Source organism: Vulpes vulpes, chromosome 4 (assembly GCF_048418805.1).
Source record: "Vulpes vulpes isolate BD-2025 chromosome 4, VulVul3, whole genome shotgun sequence".
NCBI lineage: Eukaryota > Metazoa > Chordata > Mammalia > Carnivora > Canidae > Vulpes > Vulpes vulpes.
Window position 1 is genome coordinate 18,467,100 of NC_132783.1, and position 20,591 is coordinate 18,487,690.

Sequence of the window (20,591 nt, forward strand, 5' to 3'; positions counted from 1 at the left end):
TCCCTGGGTGGCGCAGCGGTTTGGCGCCTGCCTTTGGCCCAGGGTGTGATCCTGGAGACCCGGGATTGAATCCCACGTCGGGCTCCCGGTGCATGGAGCCTGCTTCTCCCTCTGCCTGTGTCTCTGCCTCTCTCTCTCTCTCTCTCTCTGTGACTATCATAAATAAAAAAAAAAAAAAGAAGCAAACTCATCTGGGGAGGGAGAGAAGCATATTAATACACAGTTCTAGAATAATTTTAGTACTTGAATACATGTAAAAGGTACAATGGATATAATAATAGACAACCTCTTTAACCCTCTAAATACAGTTTTGAAAAAGACATAGTAACCTTTTAAAAATATCAATTCTTGGTAAAAGCAAGGGCATGAAATTAAAGAGTCACTGGTGAAGGCATTTTGCAGGCGTCTTCTTCTTTTTTAAAAATGTTATTTATTTATTCATAGAGACCCAGAGAGAGAGAGAGAGGCAGAGACACAGGCAGAGAGAGACACAAGCAGGCTCCATGCAGGGAGCCCAACGTGGGACTCGATCTCAGGTCTCCAGGATCATGCCCCAGGCTGCAGGTGGTGCTAAACTGCTGCGCCACTGGGGCTGCCCTGCAGGTGTCTTCTTTATTGTGATTCAGGCGACTTGCCTCCTGGAGATCAAATTTTAAATGCTAATAAAACATAGGGAACCTAAATGAATAGAAGGCTACTTGTCTCTTAGGCTGCACTGCTCACATGTGTTATTTCAACTTTACTTTTGGCAGGGCCAGTATGACAAGTGATTAAAGGCCTCATAGTCTGGGGTCATTGATTCAGCATAATTCTTAGGAGACAATATAGCTGACATTTGAGAACTTACTATGCCCAGCATAAGTGCTTTGTGTGTATTTTTTTTTTAAAAAAAGATTTTACTTATTTATTCATGAGAGACAAAGAGAGAGAGAGAGAGAGAGAGAAGTAGGCTCCACGCAAGGATCCTGATGTGGGACTTGATCCCGGGACTCTGGGATCACACCCTGAGCCAAAGGCAGACACTCAAATGCTGAGCCACCCAGGCATCCCCAGGAAATTTTTTTTTTAAAAAAACACTTCTTATGTGGATTCACCATGAAGATAAGCAGCATTTGGTCAGCTTTTTTATTTTGAAATAGCTGTATAATTTGTTCTAATTCAGAAATCTGACTTCACACTTAACTCAGTGTTAGAATCTTCTAAAGACAAAATCAAAATGACTCATGTGACTTGTGTTGTATAGTACCAAAATCCCACATTTCAGCTCAAATACACAAAATGGAGATACTAGTTCTGAAAGGGGAAGAAATACTAAGAAAAAACTTTAAAATACTAAAAAATGCAAAGAAAGATTATTTAAAGAATCATATTTCAAATAACACTGGTATTTTCAAATCATACTCTTTTGAGAGAAAAGGTGGAGTTTTTATAAGTGATTTTTGTTGTAGATAGCAATCATTAGATAAATAGCCCTTTCCATTAAGATGTCACACTTTAATAATGAGTGTATTCCCTAAAGATAGTGTATCTGAGTATAGATTGGAATTCTTCAGACATACATACTCTGCAAATACATTCTGCAGTTATAGAAAATGTCAATATATTATCACTGGTAAGCACAAAATTCAACTTTTATACCATATGGAAATTCTAGCCATTTGAATAGTTCCAGTTTGTAGCTTCATAGTAAAAAATATTAACCCAATAAAGTCAGTACCATTAGTAGTAATGAAACATACCTACCTACTACAATAACAATATTTACCAGATTTGTTTAAAACCCTGTCATGGAGTTTGGTCTTGAAATAAAGTTCTTGTCTGCATAGTTCACTGAATGCTATTTCCCAGTTCTTGTTCACCTAAAAATCATTCTCATACCAACACACATAGACACACATAGACACACAGTATATATACGTATGCAACACCATCCCCTGAACCAGCATTGCACCTCCTTGTCTCCCACACACACCACACATTCCACAAACTCACTCTACATGCTACCCTACACAACACACATCCATACCTACCAATAGACCATTTATTTAGCTTCAGAAAGATTATAATGCACTGATTGCCAATAAGCACTTATATTTAAAATTTTTCAAATAAGGGATTAAAATAAACATTAAAAACATGAATTTTATTTTCATTTATTTTTATCTTAAAAAGATTTTTAATTATTTATTTGAGAGAGTGTGAGCACTGAGTGAGGATGGGAAGGGGCAGAGGCAGAGGGAGAGGGAGAAGCAGGCTCCTTGCAGGGCTCTATCCCAGGACCCTGAGATCATGACGTGAGCTGAAGGCAGACATTTAATTGACTAAGCCAGATGCCCATGATGATGAATTTTATTTTTAATAAAAATATTCAAACTGTGGTTAAAACTATTCAAAATGAACAAAAGTGTATAACCGAAGAGCAAAAACTTCCCTTCTCCTATGGCTCCTCAGTTCCACTGCCCAGGCATAACTATAATAAAAAGCCTCTTATGCTGCTTTCTAGAAATTGCTACAAATACATAAATATGTGTGTAATACATATGTGTACATATATAATGGTATGTTTATGCATATAAGTGCTATATTTATTTCCTTTAAAAAGTTGATCACCTGACACTAGTTGAGCAGTTAGAATGAGGGGCCAGTCTAGTACTGTTGCCTTTGGAATTAACATGCCTCTCTGGACCTCTTTAGTTAACGCCTCTGTAGACCCAGGTTTGCCTGGACATGTTCCCTTGGTCTCCATATGGGAAACCTCTGCCAGTGCCTCTGTACTCCTTTCTTGGTTTGAAGCCCCAGTGGAGGTGAGAATTGAGTGGGGGCTGGTAATTGCCTCTGACTTATTCTTCTCCCACATCCCCAGGGAGAACAGTGTCTTCTCTAGCTAGTTTTCAGCCCCTGACTCTGTGAATACTGTTTTATCAATGGTGGAAGGTATTTCTGGAATATATATTATAGAAGGAGAGCATTCCTTCCCTCACCCCCGCCATTCACTTTTAACTTTTTACTGTTATTTACTTCAAAAGTTAGTAATGTGAAAAGAGGTATTTTTGGTGCAACTCATACAGAAAAAAAGTCACAGATATTTTAAAGGAAATTATCTTAAGTATTTCAGTCAACAAGAATGTTAGAACTGGGTAAGGGTAAAGATGTAGATGTATACTTATAATAATAGCCATTTAAATAGTAAAAGTAATTCCAATGTTAAAAAAAAAAGTAATCACAGTGTTAAAAATTATATTGTTTATTTAGCATCCTTTTTCAGAGACTCAGTACTTCTTTTTTTTTTTTTTTTAAGATTTTACTTATTTATTCATGAGACACACACACACAGAGAGGCAGAGATACAGGCAGAGGGAGAAGCAGGCTCCATGCAGGGAGCCTGATGTGGGACTTGATCCCGGGTCTCCAGGATCACAGGCTGAAGGCAGGAGCTAAACTGCTGAGCCACCCAGAGATCCCAAGACTCAGTACTTCTAAAAAAGCTTTTTGTCCATGTGCGCATGAGCACTTGGTAAATTTCCATTTTACATCTGGGGTAAGGAAGTCCAAATAAGTGAATTTACTCAGCATCACAGAAATTAAAATGTGAACCTGAATCACTATACACACCAATTAATGACATCAGTTTCATAATGCAGCTAAACCTCAATGAATGTGGTTAGTATTAGGATTTCAGTACATTGTAATGGATATATAATTAGTGTCCAATGCTTTATTCATGAAAAAATAGTAGTGATTTTATTTTTTACAGGGGGGTTTAGAGAGAGAGAGAGAGAGAGAGAGAGAGAGAGAGAATCTTAAGCAGTCTTTTCGCCCAGTGTGGAGCCCAATGTGGGGTTCTGGACTTGGCTTCACAACCCTAGATCATGACCTGAACCAAAGGCAGATCCTTAACTGAGCTACCCCGGTACTCCAATAGTGGTGATTTTTTTTTTAAAGGATTTTATTTATTTGAGAGGGAGATAACAGAAATAACAGAAAGCTGAGCAGAGAGGAGAGGGAGAAGCAGGTTCCCAGCCAAGCAGGGAGCCTGACATGGGACTCGATACCAGGACTCCAGGACCATGACCTGAGCCGAAGGCAGATGCTTAACTGACTGAACCACCCAGGTATTCCTGATTTCTAGACCATAAATCATACTATATCCTTTTATTTCAAAGAGGCAATTATATAGTATTGGTAATTAAATAACTCATATTTCAAAGTCACAGTTATTTTTCAACAAAATAAGTTTATTTATTTTTTCAACAAAATAAGTTTAGATGTTCTAATTTTATAATTGCTAAATCTTGTGTCCTTGAACAAAATGAATCTTGTTTTGAGGGGGATGGGGGTGGATAAGATACCCTTAAGAGAAAAAGATAACAAAGGTAAGATCCTGAATGATCCGTGGCTTAAATCCTAAGCCTTCCCCCGCCCAGCCCCTGTCAATTAATTAATTAATTTAAAAATATGCAGTGACTTGAGAGGATTCTTCTGGCCTAATGCTTGAAAATTTTTTTTTCTTTAGCCTTCAACCCTAGTGCTTTGGAACCAAGAGCCTGCTAAACCTCTATTTTCTTTTTTTTTTTTCTTTTTAATTTTTTTAATTGGAGTTCAGTTTGCCAACATATTGTATAACACCCAGTCCTCATCCTGCCAGGTGCCCCCTGGGTGCCCATCACCGAGTCATCCCAACCCCCTGCCCTCTTCCCCTTCCACTACCCCTTTTTCATTTCCCAGAGTTAGGTGGCTCTCATGTATTGTCACCCTCACTGAGATTTTCACTCATTTTCTCTCCTTTCCCTTTATTCCCTTTCACTAATTTTTGTATCCCCCAAATGAATGAGACCATATAATGTTTGTCCTTCTCAGATTGACTTATTTCACTCAACATAATACCCTCTAGGTCCATCCACATCGAAGCAAATGGTGGGTATTTGTCGTTTCTAATGGCTGAGGAATATTCCATTGTATACATAAACCACATCTTCTTTATCCATTCATCTTTCGATGGACACCGAGGCTCCTCCCACAGTTTGGCTATTGTGGACATTGCTGCTAGAAACATCGGGGTGCAGGTGTCCTGGCGTTTCATTGCATCTGAATCTTTGGGGTAAATCCCCAGCAGTGCAATTGCTGGGTCGTAGGGCAGGTCTATTTTTAACTCTTTGAGGAACCTCCACACAGTTTTCCAGAGTGGCTGCGCCAGTTCACATTCCCACCAACAGTGCAAGAGGGTTCCCTTTCTCCACATCCTCTCCAGCATTTGTTGTTTCCTGCCTTGTTAATTTTCCCCATTCTCACTGGTGTGAGGTGGTATCTCATTGTGGTTTTGATTTGTATTTCCCTGATGGCAAGTGATGCGGAGCATTTTCTCATGTGCATGTTGGCCATGTCCATGTCTTCCTCTGTGAGATTTCTCTTCATGTCTTTTGCCCATTTCATGATTGGATTGTTTGTTTCTTTGGTGTTGAGTTTAATAAGTTCTTTATAGATCTTGGATACTAGCCCTTTATATGATAGGTCATTTGCAAATGGCTTCTCCCATTCTGTAGGCTGTCTTTCAGACCTCTATTTTCAAGACTTTTAAGAGTAGTACTGTTGTTCGTACAAGGTCCAGGGAGTTCCATCTTTACCAGGGCCACAAGGGGGGCATGGATGTCTGGGGATTGTTTATATTATTGTTTCTTCTGAATGCCATTTTCTTTTGCACAGGAACCCGTGTTCTGTAGGGCTACCAGCCCCTCTCCGGGTTCAAGCAGCCCATATTAGGTAACAGGTGTAAATTTCAGGTGCGTTGCTTAGCAACTGACCCAGCTGCCCACCGGCCGCAGGTCGCAGGTCGGCTGCAGGTGCTGTGTACTGGGAAAGGGCTGGATACGTGGGAGGAAGCGCGAGGCCCTACCAGTCTACAGCTGTTGCTATTGCTGCTCATTAGGTCCATGGAGGGAAGCCCGTCCCTGAGGCGCAAGACGGTGATGCGGGAGAAGGGCCGGCGCCAGGCCGTCCGGGGCCCGGCTTTCATGTTCAATGACCGGGGCACTAGCCTCACGGCCGAGGAGGAGCGCTTCCTTGACGCCGCAGAGTATGGGAACATCCCTGTGGTGCGCAAGATGCTGGAGGAGTCCAAGACGCTGAACGTCAACTGCGTGGACTACATGGGCCAGAACGCGCTGCAGCTGGCCGTGGGCAACGAGCACCTGGAGGTGACCGAGCTGCTGCTCAAGAAGGAGAACCTGGCGCGGATCGGCGACGCCCTGCTGCTGGCCATCAGCAAGGGCTACGTGCGCATCGTGGAAGCCATCCTCAACCACCCCGGCTTCGCGGCCAGCAAGCGCCTGACCCTGAGCCCCTGCGAGCAGGAGCTGCAGGACGACGACTTCTACGCCTACGACGAGGACGGCACGCGCTTCTCGCCCGACATCACCCCCATCATCCTGGCGGCGCACTGCCAGAAGTACGAGGTGGTACACATGCTGCTGATGAAGGGCGCGCGCATCGAGCGGCCGCACGACTATTTCTGCAAGTGCGGAGACTGCATGGAGAAGCAGAGGCACGACTCTTTCAGCCACTCCCGCTCCAGGATCAATGCCTACAAGGGGCTGGCCAGCCCGGCCTACCTGTCCTTGTCCAGCGAGGACCCCGTGCTCACCGCCCTGGAGCTCAGCAACGAGCTGGCCAAGCTGGCCAACATAGAGAAGGAGTTCAAGGTAAGCTCCTCGCTCCACCCCGGCCACCCTTGCAAGCTCACCCACTTCCCGGCTGCCGCCTGGTGCCTTCCAAAGTTTGCTCTGGAATCTGTTTTGTCCAGTGGATTTAAAATCACGAGGCACTGGAAATGTTCGGAAATGATCTGACGGCTTCCCCCTCTCAGCATGGTGGTGTGATAAATGCGCTTTGGGGTTGGGTATATACCGGATCAGAGAGCTATAGTTATGGTACTGTTCTATGTGGATGAGGAGTAAGTAGAACGCAAGACTACCCCCCTCCCCACCTTTTGTTTAAAGCAGGGATTTGGTGTGACTTTTTGCCTCCCAAATTCTTCTTCCTCTTCTGTAAGTAGTGGTATAGTGGCACACGACACAGACGTGGTATTTGGTTTTGTATGCCCTGTTTATCAGCCCAAACATCTGTATATCCCTTTAGACAGAAAGTCAAGAAACTAATATGAAATATAATTAAAGTCATTTTATTAATATGACAAAAATGCTTCTCCCTGAAATCCACAAATGTATATTCAGAGTGGTGAGCCACAGACATTAGGTCAACCCAGAAGTACCAGGAGAGCAAAGTGTTTTTGCTTTAGCGGATTTTTAAAAAAACGAATGAACTCTTTTCTGAACATCATCTCTAGTCAGTTTATTCAATTGCTACATCCTCTTGTGTGTTTTGGATGGTTCTATCTATTAAATCTGGGGCAAAAGGAGATTTCATGGTTCTGGTGAAAGCCAGACTGTTTTTCAGCAGGTTCTTGTCTCCTGTTGTCCACATAAGAAGATTATTGTAGACCTCAATTCCTTAAATTATTTTCTAGATGCCGAGTTAATCTGCTTTTTGGTGTTGTGATGTCAGATCACAGAAAGAGTGATTATTCTGTCTTTCAGATCTTATTACAGTTTTTCATACTTAACTGAGATTTGCGTAAATGCAACTAGCAATGCAATTCAGATTAAGGGGTTGCAAGAAAATGGTATGAAACAAGGAAATGAGTTAGTAAGCCATGGAAAGGGATGGAGGAACCTTAAATACACATTACTAAGTGAAAGAAGCCAATCTGAAAAGGCTGCATACTATATCATTCCAAATACATAACATTCTGGGAAAAGCAAAACTGTGGAGACAGTAACAAAATCAGTATTGCTAGGGGTGAGTGGGGAGGGAGGAATAAATCAGTGGAGCACAGAGGAATTTTAGGGCAGTAAGAATACTCTGTATGATACTATGCCATTATACATTTATCCAAACTTATAGGGTGTATAACACCAAGAGAGGACCCTAATGTGAACGATGGACTTTGGATGATTCAGTGAAGGTCCATCAATTGTAAAAAATGTACCACTGAGAGATGGTGATGATGAAAGCTGCGCATGTCTTGGGGGCAGCGCATATATGGAAACTCCTAATTTTATGTGAACCTAAACCTGTTTTTTAAAAATGGTCTTTTAAAAAAATAGTAAAAAAGTAGAAATTTTTGCATATTTTTTGTTTCCCCTTCCATACATACCAGATCACCTGGATATCCGTCAACCCTCATCTTGTCCTAATAGAGATCTGGCCTTAGTATAATTCTTTCATTCCATTAAATATTTTTCTGATACAAAAGCTGCACATATTTATTGTGAAAATGTGAAAAATAATAAAAAACAAACATTACCTTATATTTACTCTCTTTGAAGAGATTCATTATATGATATCTGAAAAGATATATTTCCCTGGACTCAAAAGGAATTATATATTTTTAGACAGAACTCAGAGCAAATTGAAAACTTCAAATTCTGTTTAGAGAGAATAGAAAAGCATTGAGATCAAATAGTTCTAAATATCACTATTTTGGCATAGTAATAAAAAATGTCATTCTAAATTTATTTGCCACTATTTCAAATGTCATTCAAACCTTGTTTCTTTGCATTTTGCTTGATATATATTAAAAATCTGTACAAGAGATTCTACAAAAGGAAATATTATCTAACATTGTGCTTTAATAATTTACAAAAGATGGTGATGTTTGCAATTCTGCCCATAGAAGTCAGCAAAGCAATTGTTTAAGAATTTGTTATTCGTAGTTTACCCCTGAAGCTGGCTAAATCTGTATTGATAATACTTAGGATCTCCTTTACCCTGACTTGAAGAGTCACCTCCGATAATCTTTCAAATGTGGGAAAATACTACAAGAGGCAAAAGAGAAGAAAAGATAACTGAGTTTAAGGGGGAGTCCATAAAGCTACCAAGTAGCTTTTTTTTTTTTCCAAATCCTTCGATTCTAAGGATATGCAAAAATCATCTAAATCTCACAGTTCCTTTTTCTGAACTATGTAGGAGACTCTTGTGTAGCATAACCTTCTCTGAGCCAATTGAATACAGATGGTTCTTCAGAAGTTACAGTCTCTAAGGACAAGTCTCTCTCCCCTGACTAAATGTTTCTTTTCTTTCCTGTTCTTGCCTGTCCTTATTATTCCTTTCATATCTGCCTTCCTTTCATCTCTTTGCCCTCTTGTCCCACACTCCTGTCCATCTGTCAAGGCTTTAGACAGACGGAGAAAATAATGCTTTCATGACATAGACCCAGAGACTCTGAGCTTGGAAAGGGCAGTGGAAGTGAAGCTCATTTCTGAGGCAAACAGATAACCTAATTTGCCCTATTCCACGTGTTCACTGTATTCTTTCCATAGAGACTGTGAGCTCAAAATACTAGCCTTGAAATGAAAACATAATGTGTTCCCTAGTGAAAAAGAGGTGATTTTTTCCCCATTTTTAGACACCTGTACCTATTTTATCTTATCAGTGGCCTGTAGGATCTTAGGCTTACCCCCCTCAAATAGCTATCATTTGGGTGTATCCGAGAAGGTTCTCACGCAGCATGCAGTTTTCAAAGTTCCTTGAAGAACACAAGAGGCATGGTGCCGAAAACATATGAAGGTCATTACCCCAAGAAGTTGAACATTCTAGGATATAGATTTAGATAAATTAATGGAGGAGAGCTTGGTGACAGGCTATTAAAGAAAGAGTTTGGATGTGCAAATGATGTCTGAAGCTATTCTGAGAGACAGAATATTGGACAGGATGGACTCTAGGTCTAATCCTCCAAATGTCAGTGGCAAGAAAGCTAGTCATTTATTAAGCTGCAAGAATGCAAATTGAAATTTCTTAATTCTCAATGATGCACTTTTTTTTTTTTTGAAAAAAAGAGGGAAACATTCACCCTACCTATGTCTCAGTAGTCTTCTCTTTAAATTAGAAGAGCAATTTTAACTTACAGTAGGGCTGTCAGAAAGAGGTAAAGATATATAATCCAAAAGCAAGACGGTATTTTATAAAGCGAGAAGATACTCTAGGAGTCATCTGGCTGTACAGACCTCTTATTTTAAAAATAAGAAAACAGGGGATCCCTGGTGGCGCAACGGTTTAGCGCCTGCCTTTGGCCCGGGGCACGATCCTGGAGACCTGGGATCGAGTCCCACATCGGGCTCCCGGTGCATGGAGCCTGCTTCTCCCTCTGCCTGTGTCTCTACCTCTCTCTCTCTCTCTCTCTCTCTCTCTCTGTGACTATCATAAATAAATAAAATTAAAAAAATTAAAAAAAAATAAGAAAACAAAACCTATTAGCCAAGGACTCATATGCTAAGCCTAGATTTACGTGTCTTGGATCCCAGGCCCAGATATTCTAATGAGCCATACCTGATATCATTGAGGTATATCTGTAGCACTTGTTGTGTACTATGAGCATATAATCCTCCTAGCAGTAATATTAGGTAGGCTTATTCTCATCAAGAGGCTAAGTAAATTCTACAGGATCATATGGTAAGTAGGTGGTAGAAGCAGTGTTTGAACCCAAGAAGTCTGGCTTCAGATTTATGCTTTTAACCACTATACTATCCTGCCCCTTTTGTTATCAGGGAAAGGATCTGCTTACAGTTGAATTTCAATTTTTCTCATGAAGATAAAAAGGGATTAGAATGATAATCAAACCAACAACATTAAAATAAGTGTGCTACAACCTGTAGACAGGTTGTGACAAGGACCCCGTGTCATTGTTCGTTCCCTGGCTTGAGAGGTCTTCAGGGTTTTGAGTTCCTGCGCTATAAAGAAGGTAGCAGGTCCTTCTGGTAACTTTGTGGAGAGCCAAGGTATTGGAAGAATGGCACGATGAAGATGATTAAGCAAAACTAAGAGAAAATTACTAGAAAATGCAGACCAGACAAATGGCCTAGGTTGTGAAGTAACATAAGGCAAGGCTTTATGAGAGAACTAATATGGTTGTTTCATGGTGCAATGCAGACTTTTGCAGCCAAGAAAAGGCTGTCTTTAGCTGGTGCTCTCCTTCTTTCCCTGAAAGTACCACATATATTGGTAAAGTGGCATCCCATGACCACAATAAAAGAAATTGCCATTATCTCCACCTCTGATTATTTTCTGCACTGGGGCAACAGTCTTCTTTCAGCAAGAAATATTTACAGTGTTACGAAGATAAAGTGTTGTTTTTGTAACTTGTATGACTACCAGTTTTTGTTTCTTGATTGATGTTTCTGAGGGTGTGAACAAACCACACAGCTTTCTTTAAGATGAGACAATTTACTGATTATGATTTCTTGAATCATAGAGTTATTTAGGTGTTACTGCAGAGGTCGCTACTATTCAAGCATTGAAATAGTCTCTCTTTTTTCTGATCAATGGAGAAATGGTCATCCTATGTTGCACCAAATCTTATAGAACAGTCTGAACTGAGGAATAGCATGAGGAAATTTCATCTAAAAAAATTGTATTAAAAGGAGAGCTTTATATGGAAACAGACATGAATTTAATTCTTCTGGATGCTATAATAAAATATTTCATTAGTCTTTCAGGAATGGAAGGCAGATGGATATTTAACTGACACTCTGCATAGAAGCCAGAGACTGAACATTTTATTAATTTTGTCAGTTGCATAGTACCAAACTTGAAACCAAAGATTGAAGTTTTTATTCATTTTATCTATTCTCTTATGAGGGGAAAAGGATTAACTGTAACTGTTCCTTATCTGAATTTCTGATGTCTGAAATGGAAACTATTCTAGTCTGTGTAGCCTTTAAATAGTTTTTCTTTATTTTAGTCTGTGATGTGATTTTTTTCCCCCATCAAATCAATTCTTTATTTAAGGGAAAACATTCAAATTCTTCATGTCTTTTTTTTTTTTTTTTCAAGTAGGATTTTTGAAAGCCTAGAAATTCTTCTGTGGTAAGTAGTACTTACCTCAGGACATTGAAATGGGGAATTCTATTTTCCCCAAGTGTGCCAAATTAGAATATCATCTGGTTAATTTTCTTAATGGGCTAAAATTTTAGTGAAAGCCATAGAAATGGAACTGGGGTTTCTGAAAGTAAGAGAGTTTCCCAAGGGATGGTTATTGATACCTTGACTGGAACCAAAGCTAGAAATAGAACTCCATTCAGAAGGTAATAGGGAGTGCTGCCAAGTGACTTCCTTAAACCAGTCCATGGCACTATATAAATATGCTAATGAAATTAAAGATTCACAGATTATTTTTAGCAAGGTGTTAGTTCCAGTGGCCTGGAAATTTTCTCTCAGGTATTGATATTCTGCAACCCATGAGAATTCAATTACATATAATCAGACATTTTTCTCCTTCCAGCTCTGCAGGACATGATAACGTGCCCTTCAGACAAACAAGGAAAAATACCTCCTCTCTGTGGGTACCCGTCCATCTCTTTACATTCACTATAAACCAATCATTCTCAAACATAAATGTGTATCAAAAACACATGGAAAGTGCATATACACAGACTGCTGAGCCCTATCTTTAGTTTCTAAATAAGAACCGCTGAGATGGGGTCTGAGAATTTACATTTCTAATACATGTCTAGGTACTGTTGATGCTGCTGGTTTGGGGACTACGTTTTTTTTTTTTTTAGATTTTATTTATTCATGAGAGACACACAGAGAGAGAGAGAGAGAGAGAGAGAGAGAGAGGCAGAGACACAGGCAGAGGGAAAAGCAGGCTCCATGCAGGGAGCCCGACGTGGTGGTTGGGGACTACATTTTGAGAAGCTATGTCCCCAATAGGGCAAGGGACAGTATAAACCAAATAAATTATTTTCATGTATAGTCAATCTTCTATGTCAGATTGCCACTTTAGAAAAAAATTACCATTTCAACAAATTTTCACTGCCGGAAAGGTTTTGTTTTGGCCTTAAGGAAACTATTGTTTATATAAGAGAGAGCTCTTTTTGATCCTTTGGTCTGTCAGCATTAGCATTTAGCCACTAGCTCTTAATACAAACCAGTGACAAATGTCCATACCATTTTCAGAGCTGTCTCATACAGGTGGGCAGATTGCAAAAGATACTGGCAAAGGGTGAGTGGGGCCTAACCCTGCTTGTATCTAACTCCTCAAGCCTTGCATCCAACAGTAAGCTTCCTAACCCACAATTTTTGTGATTCACAAAAAGCCTAAATACTTTCCATTGAATTAAAGCAAACTCCTTGAATTAAACTTTAAACCTCTTGTTCTTAGAATGACTATCGGAAGCTCTCCATGCAATGCAAAGACTTTGTAGTGGGTGTGTTGGATCTTTGCCGAGATTCAGAAGAAGTAGAAGCTATTCTGAATGGAGATTTGGAATCCGCAGAGCCTCTAGAGGTACACAGGCATAAAGCTTCACTGAGTCGTGTCAAACTCGCTATTAAGTATGAAGTAAAAAAGGTGAGTGACCTGTTTTTATCCAGCAGCATAGTGGAATAAACGTGTAATATCAACTTTGCCATAATTCCAGGAAAATTTTTTAAATAATATAGATGTTATTGATAAAAGTTTTTTTTTCTCCGTGAAAGAAATTAAGTGAAATATGGTGAAGTTGTGAGTCAAATATCTATCTTCTGTGACCCCCTCCACTTTTTGTCTGTTGTGAGACCTTGGATAAGTCATAAAACTTCTCTAAACTTCTCTAAACTTCAGTTTCCTCACATAAAAGGAGGAAACTCTTATATCTAAGTGCGATCTCAGTGGATTAAGATATGCAAAAGAATTTGTGAACTGCTTATTACAATGCAATTAAAAATAATAAAATGTTATTTTTATATATTTTTGTAAGTCACTATTATAACTGTCTCATTAATCCTTGTGACAACTCTATGTTATTATCTGTTTCACCTATAAAATAGGCTAAATAGATGATGACATTTCTATTTTACAGGGAACTGCAGTTTGCCAAGCTTAAATAATATGTCTGAGGTAACAGAGCTGTGAATACCAGAAATAAAATTTATGATTACTTTTTACTCCGTTTATTGCAGATAAACTATTAAGTGTATGTATTTGCTGCTTGTATGGGGCTTTTAAATAATTCATGAAAACTGTAGTTATGTTTTACTATAATAAAAATCTCAGTTATTTATAATCTAGCAGCTTTTATACATTAGATAACTGATGGGTATTTTTTTGTTGTTTTTTTTGTTTTTGTTTTTGTTTTTTTTTGTTTTGTTTTTTGTTTTTTGTACTCTAAGAGAAACTGATAAATCACTAGGAAGTAAACTGTTATCAGGAACAGATCTAGTTTCATGAACTGGTTAATCTCCGTATAGCTGAGTTTCCTCTTCTCCCTGCATGGTGCTTAAGAGGGCAGCCCTGAGCCAGTCTGCAGGGGTTCAAGTCCTGAGTTAATCATATATTCCCTGTGTGACCACAGGCAAGTCACCCAACCAGGTCACGCCTCCGTCTGCTCAGGTAGTAAAGTAGTGACCACAAAGGCAACTGCTTTTTCAGTTGTTTGAAGGTTATAAGAGCTAATGCATGCAAAGTAATTAACACAGCTATAGTACATGGTGATTGTTCAACGTGGATGAGCTGATAACATTTCTACATTATGAAAATTCATTTTCCGAATGACTCTTAAACAAGTTCAGCTTTTAGTCATCAAACACAGGTTTCATGTTCACTGTGCTGGCTCCAAGCCCCAGTGATAGACTCTAGACAATTGAAGCATAAAGGAATTAAGTAAGGGATATGAGGAGACACACAAAATCATTAGGAGAACCATGAAACTGAGGCAAGTGTGGGCATCCTCGCAGCAAGTGAGCCTGAGAAAAACTTCCTCTCTTTCCTTTTCTCTCCTTGTATGCATGTGTGTGTGTACGCACACACACACATACACAAATTCTACCACAATGTAGAGAACTTGCACATACAGTGTTCACAGGGTTTTAGCCAACTATTAATCACAGATCTCCCCTCAACTTAATAAGACAGGGAAATGTGAAGATTCTTAGTAACTACTGATGTAAAATAACTTTTCAAGGAATTATCAGTTAAAAGCAAATTGGCTCAACTGCCTTCCTCTCAGAGCATTCTTTTTTTAATTTAAATTTTTATTTTAAATTCCAGTTAACATATAGTGCAATATTAGTTCAGGTGTACAATTTAGTGATTAACCACTTCCATACAACACCAAGTGCTCATCACAGCAAGTGCACTCCTTAATCCTCCATCACCTGTTTAATCCATTCCCCCCCTCAATTTACCCATCTCCCCTCTGGTCACCATCAGTGTGTTCTCTCTAATAAAGAGTGTTTCTTGGTTAGCCTCCCTCTCTCTTTCTTTTTCCCTGTGCTTGATTGTTTGTTTCTTAAATTCCACATATGAGTGAAATCCTATGGTATTTGTCTTTCTCTAGAGCATTCTTGCTAGCTGAGTTTTTGCTATATTGAAGGAAAGATAATTTTGAATAAGATTCATATTAAACCATTTTTAGAAAGCTGTCTGGACATTTATTCACAGATCTTGTAATACACATCTCTTTTCTTTGGCACCTGAGAGGAGAGAATTGATTTCAGTTGTCACTGGTACTTTATCATTACTTTGAAAGTGTCATATTAGCAGAGACAGCTCATCCATAGTTGTGCTTCTGTTAACCAAAGTGTCTTGAGACAGTGAATGTCTTCCTGGCATGTTAATTTTAAATAAATTGATGTATAGTTTACAATGTGTGAGGTGTCATTAATAATAAATTTGCTACCAGTCAACAAACTATCAGGAAACAACAAAAAAACATATATGAAACTGAAAGGCGATTTAGGGCTTTGCAAGTATTTCTGGGTTTGTTTAATGCTGTAAAAGGATATTAGTTAAAGTAGTTGCTTTGGAAGCTTCACTCAGTTAATGTATATAAAAACTTTCTTCTTAGAATGCCCAAAAAAAGCCCCAAAGACTTCCTTCGTTCTTCACTCAACACTTACATGTCTCCATCTAGCAAGGAGGAAAAATGCCCCATCCCTTCTGGTACTTCCTTTCCCTTCATCTCATTTCTAGTCCTGAAGTGAAATCGCTTCTTGGGTTACAGTGACGTGTGAACCCTACCCACTGTGGCACTGAGGTAGTCTAAGGCCTACATGCAAGGCATTGGGATTTCAAAATGTATGTTATGGAATTTTTTTCCTCCTGATAATAAACATATTTATTCAAATCAACTCATAATTCCACCAAGGAAACCAGCTTTATGTAAGAGTAAGCCATTTCCCACAGAAGACTCAAAGTTTCTTCTGCTATGTGCCCGAAATATACCTCCAGCTGTGGTTCTGAGACTACGGCCTTATAGTACCCATAGCTCAGGTCTTCCCTTGGAATCAACCAGGAGTTCTAACCAGGCCTTACAGAGCTCAGTGGCAGTTAGTGAAGAAAATGAAAATCTAAAAGACCTGAATAGGAGAGATCTGAACATGTTTTTCTTTTTCTTTCTTTTCTTTCTTTTTTTTTTTTTTTTTAGAGGAATGAGAGAGTGCTGGTATATACACATGGGGGAGGGTCAGAGAGTGAGGAAGAGGGAGGGAGAAAGAATCCTAAGCAAGCTCCACGCTCAACATGGAGCCCGATGTGGGGCTCCATCTCACAACCTTGAGATCATGACCTGAGCTAAAATCAAGAGTCAGAGCCTAACTGATCCACCCAGGCACCATGATTTGAATACGAATTTAATGTTTATATGAGAAAGGACTTTCTAATATAGAAGTAGTCAAAGTAATAACAAAGTAAAAATGTAAATAATCTGACCACATGCAACTTAAAACCTCTGTACACAGATCATAAAAAAGTGAAGGGCAAAGTGAGAAAGATATAATTTCTCAATTCTAACACACAAAGGATTGATATTCTTAATATCCAAAGAGTTCAAAGAAAAATTTTAAAAGATATATATATATATATTATATATATATATATATATATATATATATATATATATATATATATAAATATATTTGACAGAGAGAGCACGTGCAAAAGTGCTAGAGCAGGCACATGCAGAGGGAGCAGCAGGCAGAGGGAGAAGGAGAAGCAGGCTCCCTACTCAGGCTCATCTCAGGACCCTGGGATCATGACCTGAGCCAAAGGCAGACACTTAACTGACTGGGCCACCCAGGCATCCTCAAATTTTAAGAAAAGTTTCTAGAGTCCTGTAGAAAAATAAGCCAAAGGCTTGAATAGGCAACTCACAGAAAATTCAGGTGGCTAACAAACATATTTAAAATTTTCAAATCCTTTAGTACTAAAATAAATGCATCCTAGTATGCAAATACCATTTCCTGTTTCTCAAATTTTTAAAGAACAAAAAATATTCTCAATGCTGTTGATGAAATGAGCAATCTTATGCTATTGGTAAGAAACAAACAATAATGTGTTCTCTATCAGGGAGTGGATGTTTCAGATTATCCCAGAATCATTTCTGAGGAGTCTCTAAGATAAATAATAAAACTGGAAGGATAGTAAATTTTATTACTGTTTGTAGAATTACCCATGTAACTCTACAGAAAAAAAATGGAATAGGGTGAAAGATGAAATTTGATTTTTTGAGTGCAAAATATTAACTGTTAGGCAAAAACATCAATTATTTTCCACTTAGAATAATACTTCTCCCCCAAAGCTCTGAGTTTTAATTCTGTCTGTTCCTCTGTCTTCTCTGTGACTTGAGGATGAACATTAATCCCTTCTCCCCCATAGAAGTAATGAGAGCTTTACCAGCTTCTAGTAAGCTGTGTCTATTCTACGAAAGTCCTTGACAAAGATAAAAGATACTAAGAAATTGATAGACTATCGAATGTGGAAAACTGGGCTGTTAACTTGTTAAAATACAACAAGTGAAATGCAAACCTCACAATTTGGACTAATATTTAACATTTTAAGTGTTTACACTGTATTGTACAAGTCATAGTGGGTTGAAGATCATTATATAATGCATATGGAAAGCACTGATTTCCATCAAAAGTACACCTTCAAATTTGAAGATTACCTGGAGGAGGAGGAGCAAGAAGATGGAGCCATACCACAACATTAATATTTCTGTCCTCAAGAGTTTAAAACCTAAGAAAGAAAGGCTGGACACTTACAAAAGCGAAATTAATCCATCAATTCTATGTGGACCCATGTCCACCAGTTTCTTAACTTCATCGGGATTTTCTGTCTTGCAGAAACCTTGGCCTATAAAAAAAGTGCATGTTAACATCCCAAGTGGTAATCTGATTTGATGGCATTGTCTACTCCATCTATAGATTTCTCTGAATGCACCATTCCCCAGTCTAAACTAAGCCAGCTGGAGTCACAGGACTACTTTTTATTTGCATCTGTCAAGCTTCTCACAAATGCAGATCCTTCAAACAGCAAGACATTCAGACCAACATTCAAATTAATACTATTATAAATGTTGATTATTTACCTTGGCAAGCATAAGGAGACTGTCTCCATTTAAAAAAAAAAAAAAGATTTATTTAAGAGAGAGAGAGAGTGAGTGAGCAAGCCTGGGTGGGTGAGGGACTGAGGGAGAGAGAAAGAATCTCAAGCCGACTCCACACCGAGTGCAGAGCCCAGTGGGGCTGCATCCCAGGACAACCCTGACATCATGGCTTGAGCCTAAATCAAGACTCAGATGCTTAACTCGCTGAGTCACCCAGGTGTCCCTCCATTTTTTTTCACATTTATTGAGAGCCTACTGTGTCCTAGAGCAGGGACTGCTTATCACTTAATACACATTGATGCTTCCATTTTCACCTTATTCTACCAAATGCCTAACACAGTGCCTGGCAAAAACACAAGTACTTCCTAACAGGTTCATTGTTATTTTTTACTGTTTTTCAGAAGATAGTGATACCTTGATTTTTATGTTGCTAAACACACTTAAAAAATATATTGGCACTCATAGTTGATTTGTGAATGACCCTGAATAATTTCCAAACTTGGGCAAAGTATATCTGGTCACTCAAAGACAGGCATATCCAGTCACAAATGGGCATCTGTTGATATAGGGACCTTTTCATGTGAGCCTGACTATACGTACGTTCTGCTATCTATATAAGGACAGGTCTTTAATGAATTCCCAGTCCCTCTAAATAGATGCTGGCAGGTGACTTAGCAAAATCAGATAGCAAAATAAAATAAAATGTCAGGGCTGAAATAAGTATAATTTGCTCAGTTTTCCCTGGTTATAATTATAGTTACAAAAGAACTGTTGGAGACAAATGTTTGAGGTTTTTGACCTGTAATAGAGAAAGCAACAAAAAAAGGACAGATTACTGAAATAGGAAGGACGGGGCATTTGATGCCAGCTCCTAGAAGAAGTGGAACTATGGACCAAGCATAATTCTTACAGGTTTATTGGCTTTTTTTTAAAGATTTTATTTATTCATGAGAGACACTGAGAGAGAGAGAGAGAGAGAGGCAGAGTCACAGGCAGAGGGAGAAGCAGGCTCCATGCAGGGAGCCTGACGCGAGACTTGATCCCGGGTCTCCAGGATCATGCCCTGGGCTGAAGGCGACGCTAAACTGCTGAGCCACTGGGGCTGCCCGGTTCATTGGCTTTTTGCAGATCTTTGCAGAACTGCAGTGGTAGTACACATGTATTCATAGGGAGTATTATGAATGTATTTTTCATATATGTAGCATTTTAGGAATTGCTTATGAGACTTGACACATTTCTCTTTTAGCTATAGTCTACAATAAACCAAATGACTACTCTTCTTTCTATCTTGAACCAAATACAAGTAAACTGGCAGACGGCCAGATGGGACACATTTCCACAAAGGAAAGCATATGTCACCCAGATTCTGGAGAGGAATTTGTGAATTATGGAGAATTTCAATCAGGAAGAACTGTAATTAAGAACAGCATTAACTTTACCCTCTCGTTTCCACTTTAATTCTAGTTCTAAAGCTATTTTGGAAAATGGAGGGAAGCTAAAGGAAGGTATATTCCAGAACCTTATATTCCAGGAAAATAGGCATTAATATCTTTAGGATGCACATGCACTCAGTAGCTGAAGTGTCCCTAATGGCACAGTAACCTCCCTCTCCCTCTGCCTCTCTTTCTGCCAACAGTTTGTGGCTCACCCCAACTGCCAGCAGCAGCTCCTGACAATCTGGTATGAGAACCTCTCAGGCCTACGGGAACAGACCATAGCTATCAAGTGTCTGGTTGTGCTGGTTGTGGCCTTGGGCCTTCCATTTCTTGCCATCGGCTACTGGATCGCACCTTGCAGCAGGGTACATGTTTTTCTCCATCCATTTCCTCTATGGTTGGTGTGCTATGTGCTTTTAGGACGAAAAAGGAAAAAACTCCCTACTTAAGGCTCTTATCAGTTTTACCCTGAATGTTAACTGACTCGGAAACACAAATTCTGCTTTTTAATGACTGGCTCAATTCAAATAAGGGATGAGAAAGGATCTGGTACTAGAGGGGTAGATCACATTTGAAGGCATATAATACTTAGCCTTTTAAGATAAAATCCCCAGGGTAGTCAAGAGGAAAAGCTGCTTGAGTGAAGTAGCACTTTGCTGATTCTATTGATAGCTTAATAAACAGAGAGTCAACTGAGTTGGCCTGTGTTAAGAGAACAACCCTACTGCAGTGGTACCAA

The 20,591-nt window shown here is 39.2% G+C and overlaps 1 protein-coding gene across 4 annotated transcripts in view; it reads left to right on the forward strand.

Annotated features, from left to right (window-relative positions):
• Positions 1-20,591, forward strand: part of TRPC3 (transient receptor potential cation channel subfamily C member 3) — a 64,263-nt gene that overhangs the window by 11,928 nt on the left and 31,744 nt on the right. For 3 of the 4 annotated variants that reach the window (XM_072755324.1, XM_072755322.1, XM_072755321.1), the window contains exons 2-4: positions 5,924-6,695; positions 13,214-13,402; positions 20,053-20,217. In XM_072755324.1, the coding sequence (XP_072611425.1) occupies positions 5,924-6,695; positions 13,214-13,402; positions 20,053-20,217 (1,126 nt within the window). The remainder of the gene's footprint in view (positions 1-5,923; positions 6,696-13,213; positions 13,403-20,052; positions 20,218-20,591) is intronic. The other variant, XM_072755323.1, reaches the window with a different exon arrangement.